Raw genomic sequence first — 10,475 nt, 5'->3', positions numbered from 1 at the left:
ACTCAAACGCAGGGACCGCGACGAGTGACGTCGTTCTGGCTCGCGACCGCGACGCGGCCTAAACAGCGGCGATAGGCGCAATTAGCGGCGGCGACTGCGGGGACTACGACGGCCGGTGGAGCGGGCGCCGTGCGCAGATTCGGGTGTGAGCGGGCGGCGCCGGCGGCTTGAACTGCGGCAGCGACGCCTAGGGCGGCGGAAGAACCTCCACTAGCAGGCGGCCGAGTTAGGCCTCAGCAGCGCCGGGAAGGGCTCGCCCTGTCCTCCGCGGGAGATCTCCATAGAGACCGTAAAAAACAGACGCGGGGGCCCGCAAGAAGAGGCCGTTCTGGAGCCAGATCCTCGGTCGCGGCGGCCGCCACTCCCTCCGTCGCTGCCGGCGCGTTCGCACTCTCGCCTTGGCCTCGCAGCTTCGCGCCGCTTGGTCTGTCTGTGCCTTCCTGTGTGGGCAGCGCGGGCGGACTTTGGGCCCTGGGCCGGGGCCGGGCGGGGGAGGCCCTAAGGCCGCCACCTCTGCCTCTCCGGCCCGGGAGCGGGAAGCCGCCGCGGCTCCGCCATGGCCTCGGGAGCCGGAGGAGGAGGTGGTGGAGGAGGAGGGGGCGGTGGCGGCAAGATCCGGACGCGGCGTTGCCACCAGGGGCCAATCAAGCCTTACCAACAGGGGCGACCCCAGCGCCAGGTACGGACTCGGCGGCCGCGGGGGCCCAGGGGACCGGGAGGGAGCGGGCCGTGTGAGGCCCAGCGCCCCACGTGGAGGGACGGGAGGGCGGGAAGAAAGGCCTGAGCGCGGCGCCAGAGCTCAGGCCGCTGGGGCGGTGACGGGAAGTGGGCTGAGACGCCCGGCCTGCGGCGCACACGTGGGGCTCGGCCTCCTCCCCAGCCCTTGGGCTCGGGGCTTTCCGAGGGCGGCGCGGGGCGGGAAGGGAAATTGTAGGTTTGAGAACCGTGGGCATCTTTTTGGCGGTTATTGAGGGTTTGATGGTTTTCGCCCTCTTGAGGGAGAAGGGAAAAGATAGGTTGGAGGTCCTACGGGTGCAATTTACTGCAGTTGGCTGAGGGTTCAGGGTTCGGGGTGCCTGGGGAGGGCCTGCCCCGAGTAATCGGTCTCCGAGGCACACAGGGAATTGGGGGCGCTGTTAACACGGAAAGTGGAGTAATTTAGGCTTAACTTACTAAATAATTTTTCATGTCCTCTGCCCGATGTCCTCCGCTGCCCAAGAAAATTGGCCTAGGATTTTTTTCTTTAACTGGGTTATAGTTACCGTGGCACTGGGGCATTTTGAAAGTCCCTCTCCACCCTTACGTTTTTTCTCTGCTGCGCTGCTCTTCCCTTCCTCTTCTTTCCTCCCCGCCTCTGTATGTGGGAGGCTGGAATTGGGCAGTTCTCCACAGTTGTCCAGGTCTCCAGCTCTTTTCTTACACAAAAAATATTTTAATAACATCGGGACGTTTTTTAGAAGTTTGAGTACTTTTGACACTTAAGGAGCGTTGGTGGTTATAATTTATCCCCCATATACTCGATGTTTAAAAATTATATAAAGGAGTTCATCCTAATTGTAAATGAGACGTTTGATTCTGACAGTATTCAGTTTTTAAAGTTTTACTTGTGTTGCATAGGAAAATGTTAGAGACCTATTTTAAGTCCCTTAAGCTCCTGAATGGCAATAAGGTAGGTAGGAAGTATGTTTTAAACTTGTTAAAAAAACAAAAATATAGTAAAAAGATCGGATAACTTGTTGCATGCTGTTAAAAGTAGACGTTTTAGATTACTTTATTCTAGATAATATCGAACACTTTGTTTTGTTGGTGTGGTACCATTGACAGATTTTTTTGTAAAGAATTGAAGGAAATTTTTAAATAATAGAAGTTTTGGTTTAGAACTAGAAAGCTTGACTTTACTACCACTCATTGTTTTCCCCCTGATATGTACAGAATGTGTTTGGTTTTCGAAGTTTTTTTTTTTTTCTTATGAGAAACAGACATTTACATACAGATTTAAAATCAGAATTCAGGTCACAGTCCTGGCCATTTAACCTTACCCAAACTTTTGTAGAATGGAAGTTAGACATGCGTGTTTTCTGTTTCTCCTAAGGATGTCTTTGAGTGCTTTCTAAGATCGTGTGGTATATACAGAAAAGTGAAATTTTTTGAACTAATACCATTGGATAGTCTGAACAAAGTTTACAAGGGAGCTAATGTATTCTGGGTGGGAAAAGATATAATCACTGCTTATTTTAAAGTGTACTTAGATGTACTGTCAAAGAAACGATGTTTTAATAGCATAATACCTAAAATCCAAGTTGTTAGAGTTGATATGGTTTCAGGCTGTGTAGTTTTGTTTTGGATCTTGATAATTTATTATTGCCCCCTGTCTAAAATACTCTTGGCTTCTTGCCCCAGCCATTTAACAAGAAAGTACATTGAATTGAGAATAAAGATATTTTGGGGTTTGTTTATTAACACTATAGGTATTAATACTGCAGAAACTACCAAAGAAAAGTATTCAGGCTTATGTTAAAAGGGTACTCTCCTATTTATTGATTTTTTTTCTTTTCATCTTAAAATAAGGACATTTTTTACCCCTTACTGGAACTTTGGTGGACCTGCTTGCTGTCTACTATCCTAGACCTAGGCTGTCAACTGGATATTTTGCAGCAGCTGCTGAGTCATCATGAATAACAAGGAGCTTCATGACATGGCATGTTTCATACTATGTTATTTGATGAAATATCTGATGGTTTCTGGGCAAAAATGAAGCATTTGGTTGTGTAGTAGAAGGTTGTATTATGAATGAAATGTCTGGCACTATTACTGGACATTTGCCAACCTGTCAGGCCAACTAGCCAGTGCAGTCCCTTGGTACCTGTGACTTTTGCATATGTTCAGTTGACTTGTAATTTCTGGTTTTGACTGCTGGTTTAGTGCTGCTGGGAGGTGTCTGAAGTTTAGCATTTTCCCCTTTAAACTTCTGTCCTTTAAAATATCATTGTGCTTGAAGTAGTGGAGACAGAGATCCTTTGTATTGTTCAACTAACAGAAGGGTAGTAAACCTTAAGAATTGTAGAAACAAAAATAAAGAATAGCTCCGAACATGCAAGTTGATCGTTTTTATTTGCCTGCTCTCCTACCCCTTTACCTTTTAGCCCAGGCACTTTTATAAAGGAATGGTGCTATTTTTCTGTTTGGGAGTGAGCAGGTCACTAAAGAGAATGTGATGAGTTCTTGTCACCTGTTCAGTCTACTTTCCCATTTCATTTTTTGTGCAGTTCTCTGGGGAGGTCAAGCTGGTTGTTTTTCTTTTCTTTCCTTTTTTTTTTTTGGTACTGGGGATCGAACTTGAACCTTGTGCTTTTGAGGCAGACAGCAGAACCACTGAGCTAAATCATCCCTGGCCCTGGTTATTTTTCTTAATAGCCACTACACAAAACTTCAGCACATGGGCAAGCCAGAAGCTTGCCTCTGGAAGAAACTACTGCCACCTCCTGGTAAGAGGGTACCACTTATTTTTTCCCTTTTTTGGGTGTGTGGTTTGTCTTGCTGGTATGAAGCCAACGGAACCCACTTTTAATACTATAGTTTGTATCTTACAACTCAATTTCTTTTTTTTTTTTTTTTTGGTACCAGGGATCGAACTTGGGTCCTTGCGCTTGTGCAGCAGCCAGTGAAACCACTGAGCTAAATCCCCGGCCCACAAGTCAATTTCTACATTTAATTTTAAAAAGGAGAAAAGGGGCAAGTACCCCCTTTGTCAGTAGTTTTCATCAGGTATTAATGAATTGTTTTGCATAAAGGAACGATAGTAAATTTTTAGGTTCTCTATTGCCAATTCTTTGTTTTCTTTTTATAACCATTTAGCAAATGTCAACACCATTCTTAACCTATGTTAAGAACAGGCAAAAGGCTAGATTTGCCACGTAAACCAGTTTGCTGAACCTGAGTTTATATGGTAGCATGGTTCTTGTTGTTTTGTTACTTTTCCCCAAATAAGTTATGTCCTGCCTGAGAGCTCATGGTTAAAGATTGTTCTCAGTTTTGAAAAGGAGGGATATTTAAAGGCTGAGTATTAATTCATTCTAGAAGTCAGTAAGTTTTGACTTTTGTCTTGTGGAAATGTAAATAGTTAATTGGAAAAAATACACTCTAATAGAACTAGACTGATTTTTTTGTTTGTTTTTGTTTTTTGAGACAGGGTTTTGCTCTGTAGTTCAGGCTATCCTTGAGCTCACTATTGTAGCCCAGGCTGGCCTCGAACTTTCAGCAGTCCTCTTGGGTCAGCCTCCTGAGTACTGGGATTATAGACATGTGCCACCTCACCTGGTTTAGACTGAATTTTAATTCCTATCCTGCTTTAAATTCTGCTTAATTTTCTCATCAGTAAAATGAAAGTTGTTGTGAGGGTCAAATAAGATAAGTAAAGCTTTTAGAATAGAATCTGGCATATATAGTTAGGACTCATTTGAAATTGTGATGAAATAGAGCATTTGGGTTTAAAACATCTTTACATTATCTCTGAATTTTGCTACCTCTTAACTTCCCTCCCCATTGGCACTCCAGTTCCTTTGTAAATTTAAATACAGGATTTAAGATTTATATGTTTGAGTGACAAAGCCAAATCTTTTAAACTACTAGAAACAGATACTCAAGTTTAAAAACTATTGAATATAAAGAATGTTTTGTTTATGACAGACCCTTGTGTGGTATTTTATGTTTACTTGCCAGTTACCCTCCCCCTCCCTTTATTTTTTGAGACACAAAAGTCTCACTTTGTAGTCCAGGCTGGCCTTCAACTCATGGTGTGCTTTCCTTAGCCTCTGAGTGCTGAGGTTAGAAGCATGCATGGCCACACCATGCCCTTACTCTAGCCGATTTAATAAGATAGATGACAGAAAAGCCCCACTAATGTTGCCATGACCCGGAAATGGAAAGCCCTCTGTCAATTCAGGTATCTACTTCTTTGAAGTAAAATGAAAATTTTGGTCTGCTGTCACTAGTCAGTCATTTTTATTAGGTTCAGAGTATTATTGGAAGGACTATTGATTGTGCACTTTCAATACAATTTTTATTTGTAGCTACTGTAGCTTATGGTCATGGTTGGAATATATTTTTTAAGGATTATTCTGTATTAGCTGTGCAAGGTGCATGCCTATAATCCTAGCTGGATGGGAGACTGAGGCAAGTTGGAGGCCAGCCTGGACAACTTTTTGAGACTTTGTCTCAATTTAAAATAAAAGGGCCGGCTGGGGATTTAGCTCAGTGGTTCTGTTGCCTGCCCCGCCAGTGCAAGGACCAGAGTTTGATCCCCGGTACCCCCCAAAAAAGCTGAGAATGTAGCTCATGATAGAGGCCCCTGGATTTGGTCCTCAGTACCACCACCACCAAAAAATAAATAAATAAAAAGTACTGGGAAATCTGTTTAAATTCCTGGTGCCAGATATAATTTGTCATCGGAAACTTTCCTAGCATGATGGCACACGCTTGTAATCTCAGCACTCTGGAGGCTGAGACAGGAGGATTGCCACAAGTTTCAGTCTGGGCTACATAGTGAGTTTAAGACCAGCTTGAACTATATAGCGAGATTGTGTCTCAAAAAACAAAGGAAAACAAAACTGATGAGAAACTGGATTATAGATTGTCTTTCCTGTCTATTGATAGTTTGTTTTCTTAATTTTGCTTATTTTTTCATACAGTGATTTAAGAAATCCCTAGTTTCAAACATGTTACATGAGAAAAGTATGATAATATCTTGTAAGTGTTTTGTAGTGGGTTTAATTGCCTTGGACTTTTAGTGGGTCATGTTTCTCTCATTTAAACTTTGTAGCCAAGGGCTGGGGATTTAGCTCAGTGGTTCTGGCGCCTGCCTTGCAAGAGAACGGTCCCGAGTTCGATCTCCGGTACCAAAACAAAACAAAAAAATAAACTTTGTAGCCAATTGTAGGTTTTGAATTCTTTACCCAGAAAAGCATTTTATTTATTTATTTTGGGTACTGAGGATCGAACCAGGACCTTATGCTTGCGAGGCAGGCACGGTGCCACTGAGCTAAATCCCCAACCCCAGAAAAGTATTTTAAGGGGCTGCAGGACTTGAATTGGGTGGATGTGGTAAGCTTGGCTGCTGAGTGTCTTATAGTTTATAAAATATGACAATATTTTAGATTTGGAAGTTAAATTTGGATTATTGAAACTAGGTAAGGTATAACTGCGTTAGAACTTGAATACTTAATTTTTTTCCCTCAGAAATTACCATGTTAACTTTATAATGGAGAACCTTATTAAATAAGTCATGTTAGAATAAAAATATTTGTAAAAATGCTAAATACTGAGATTAGAATGGCATACAGGATTTTATTATTTGGTGTTACTTGGTTGTATAAGTTGATTATTAAGTCTAGGTAGTCTCAGGTTCTTCACTTGAAGTTGGAGGTAGCAAAGAAGAAAACTGATTTGGAAAACTATATGAAATAAAACTTTCAAAAGTGTCTGGGAAGGGTGGCCTAGTGACGTGGAAGTTAAATGGGTAAGAAAGATGTGTGCAGAACCCTGGAAGAAGATTCCTAAGGATTAGTGCCAGGCTGTAGTGCAGCATGGACACCCAGACAACAAGCAGAAATCAAAATAGCTGAGTATTTTGGGAAAATAGGATCCCAGAAGCATACAACTGATGATGGACTGTATTTGGTCTTTGTGGTTAGAGATCCATTGAAATTACTTGAGAAAGGAGATTTTAGAATCTGAATATTACTGCTTAATAAAGCATAATGTGAAGAAAAGGGAGTTGAAGAAGGACTGAAGTAAAAATGTCTAATAAGGATATATAGGAAAGATAAGGAATTAGTCATATTGGAAAGATGTCTGCTGAAAATATTTGTAGAAATGAACGTCTTTTTAATTACAAATAAATTCTGAGTTAGTGTTATAGAATAACCCCTTTCCCTCCCCAGTCATACTTCATTAATCCTTGAAGTCAGATTAAATGTAATTTGAAATGCTAATACACTCACAGAGCCTTACACATTAAATGTTCTTGATATATGTGTAGTATTGAATTTACTTCTGGTCCACAATTGGGTTAACTATTCTGAACTCTAGTGGCTTTCTGCCCCCCCTTAATCTGTTTTTCCAAATGAAGAACTCCCTAGTTTCTGGGGAGAGAAAACGCAGTTGATTTATCCAGGCCAAGTTTAAAAATTTACTTCTTTAATCCTTGAATTCAACTTCATTATTTCTGATTATCTGATGTAGACTTTACTTCAGTGCCACCTAAGGTTTTAATACTATTTATTTTCCCTAAGCACTTCAGTAATTTTGGTTTTTGGGGGGCTTTTTGCTTTTCTTCTGTGCGTTATAATTCCAGAGGATATTTCTGTTTCTTCTTGCTGTTGGATAGATTCACAGAGTTGTTTTTTGTTGGGAAGAAATATTAGTGGAACAACAAAAATAATTGCCAAAGGTGATTTATCATTATTAAACCAAGTTTTTTAGTTTATTTTTTAGATACAGGGTCTCACTATGTAGTTCAGGCTTGCTTTGAACTCACTACGTAGCCGAGGCTAGCCTTAAACTTGTGATAAACCTCCCACCTTAGCCTCCAGAGTACTAGGATTACTGCTTTGCACCACCATGCCTGGCTTGAGTTTTAGAATTATTGATGTTTTTAGAAACTTGTTCTAGAATATTCATATGTTGCAATAAGATGTCATTTGAACAGGGCAGCTGTAGATAAATTAAACCTGTGCACCAGCTACTCTGTGCCGTGAGACATGATGCCACCTCTCAGAGCTTCCGCTTTCTCTAGCGCAGGGTGTGGACAGTGTACTTAGCTTCCTGTGGGAGCTCCAAGGCTCTGTTAGTAGATATAAGGGGGAGCCTGTCTGGCACATCAAGTTATCATTGTTGCCTTTATTCTTACTGCTGAAGCCTCTTGACAGTGGGGAGGAAATTGATTTGGTGTAGTAGGATTTGAGTATTCATTCCTTTCTTCCTAGAGCTTTTCTCAGTACTTTTGTTTCCCTGCCAGGTTTGTTTTGTTAGGTTTTTAGAAATCATATAGCATTCCTTTGCCCCAGTTTCATAAAGACCTGAAGAACTCTTTAAAGAACTCCTGAAAAGATAGGTGAGTGTTCAGGACCTTTTTGGTAGAAAGGTCAAAAGAAATTTTTTCATGCAAAGCTCATTTTCCCTCTTTTGTAGCTCCTTTTACTTTCTCAGTTTTCCATTAGTTGCTGAAGTCTGTCTTTGGCATTTTAAAACTCTTAAAAAATTACCAGATAGGGAGATACCTCTCTGAATCTTTTTCATAGGCAGGGTCCCTTACCTCTTGATAGTCTCTAACCCAGCACTGTGCATAATTGAGAGAGATGTGCCCTCCTCCTCCCCACTGCAGTTTTAAAATCTGATGTCTGGTAGTAGTTGGTTATTCACTGCAAAGACCCTGTGTAAGTCTTTAATAATGAAAATAAGACTCAAAGGTAAGCCCTCATGTTTACTTCTGATTGATTCTCAGGGTAAAGGCATGATGCATTTGATAAAAAAGATAATCATGAAAATAGAATGGTCGTCTAGGCAAAATTTTATACTCAAAGTTATGTTTATGAAGGCTTTAGTTGGATTAACCAGTCACTGAGTTTTAGATGCTTTTAACAGAGTGGTCCTCAAACTTTATTTTGCATCAAGAATCATGTAGGCACTTGTTAAAAAGAAATTTGCCGGGCCGGAGATTTAGCTCAGTGGTTCTGCTGCCTGCCTCGAAAGCGGAAGGACATGAGTTCAATCCCCGGTACCAAAACAAACAAAAAAAAGAAATTTGCCTTTCTGATGATCTTATGAGTAACACCAATTTTGTTAGTCTGAGGACTATATTTTCAGAACCACTCTTTTAGACTTTTCTAATGACTAGATACATAGGCCACAGAATAAAAGATGAGGCAGATTAAGATGTGTGAGTGAAAGATTCAAGGGAAATTTTGAAGGATTTAAAGTTATTTTAAGGTTTACTAGATTTTTGTGTTTAGTAATAGTAGGGTTACTACAAGCTTGAACAGCCTGTGCTAAGGACACTCGTATTTGGGTCTTTGTACCTTTTGTTCTCTTAGAATATAATATTTCCTCCAGAAGAAATTTGCATGGTGTGTTTCTCATTTTCTCAGGAGCTTTCTGTGCTTATAGGAGACCTGCTTTCTGGCTTTATTTTTGTTCATGGCAATGTATTGTGTGTTTATGTGTTACATACTATGTTACCGTGTTTGTTTTTTCCTCGATTTATAAGCTCCAAGAAGACAAGAACTTGTTCACTACTGTGACATCACTCATAACTGTATGATCAATAAATATTAATTGAATAGAATGAAGAATAGCAATATATGAGCTGCACTGTATTTAGTATAGTCCAAAATGGTCACTGTAAGATTTGTTGTTCTGATTTGTTCTAGGATATTTTCATTTTATTGTCTGACTAGTGCTCTAACTTGTGTATTTTCTAGACAATTGAAATTTAATGAAGCCTTTTAAGTATATGTAAGTTTATTCACCTGTTTTAGAGGAACTTTTTCCCTAGATTATATCTGATTTCCTAAACTAACTAGTGGTAGATCTCAAACTTTGGCATACTGTACATCAGAATTATTTGGAGGGCTGAGTCCCACTTTAGGAGTTGTTCCTTTAATAAGATGGCATAGGGCCTGATGGAATGCTATTACTCTAGCTAAAGAGATCATACTGTGAGAACCAGTAATATTAGTGTATTTCAATCGTAACTTTTTCTTGATGACATAGGTCATTTAACTTACAAAAGTATACTTAGTTATTACAGTGCAGGGATGTTTGTTTTTTTTGTAATTAATCTACATTTGTTTTTATTTGTTGCTTTGTTTTTTTGAGATATAGTCTTACTATGTAATTCAGGTTGGCTTTGAATTCACTATGTAACCTGGCTGTTGTTTAACTTGCCTTGATCCCCCTGCCTCAGGGTCCTGAGTGCTGGGATTATAGGTGAGTGCTGGAATTATGTGCATGGGCCACCACACCCAGCTACTTTTCTTTGTGCCAGTATAATTTCTGTTCACTGTAATTTTCCTGTGCTAAATTGCTTTGGGCTGAGATTAGATAAATTGGTTAAGTTTCAGTTTAGAAAACAAAAGCTGTAAGCACAGTTTGTACATTGTAGTAAATGAGCCTTATTATATCTCTTTTCCCTTGTTCAGTTTTGTTTTGTGATTGTTCCCCAAGATAACCTAATGCTGTTACGGGACTTTTGGTTAAATATGTTAGTTTTAAGTTGTGATTTGCTTTTGATGGGTAGGAGTCATAAGGGTCTTTGATACTTTTGTATCTTAAACACTTTGGAAAAAATCCACAGAAGCCTTTCTATCCTGTGTCCTTGCTGTAGATATTTAGATAACCTGAAATCTCATGTCATTTATTTATTTTTGTTTTTTTGTACTGGGGATCGAACCCTGGTCCTTGCGCTTGTGCAGCAGGTG

General features: G+C 40.4%; 1 protein-coding gene across 4 annotated transcripts in view; it reads left to right on the top strand.

Moving 5' to 3' along the window:
* Positions 1-34: 34 nt before the first annotated feature.
* Nup153 (nucleoporin 153) overlaps positions 35-10,475 on the top strand; it is a 69,806-nt gene continuing 59,365 nt past the window's right edge. For 2 of the 4 annotated variants that reach the window (XM_004847635.3, XM_004847632.3), the window contains exon 1: positions 38-679. In XM_004847635.3, the coding sequence (XP_004847692.1) occupies positions 557-679 (123 nt within the window). In that variant the 5' untranslated portion in view covers positions 38-556. Of the gene's footprint in view, positions 680-2,568; positions 2,699-10,475 lie in introns of all 4 variants that reach the window. The other 2 variants (XM_087181218.1, XM_087181219.1) reach the window with 2 other exon arrangements.

This window comes from Heterocephalus glaber, unplaced genomic scaffold, assembly GCF_053883595.1.
Source record: "Heterocephalus glaber isolate CG9 unplaced genomic scaffold, H.glaber_assembly_v1.0 deba00001472, whole genome shotgun sequence".
Taxonomy (NCBI): domain Eukaryota; kingdom Metazoa; phylum Chordata; class Mammalia; order Rodentia; family Bathyergidae; genus Heterocephalus; species Heterocephalus glaber.
This window is presented reverse-complemented; position numbering and strand designations above follow the sequence as displayed.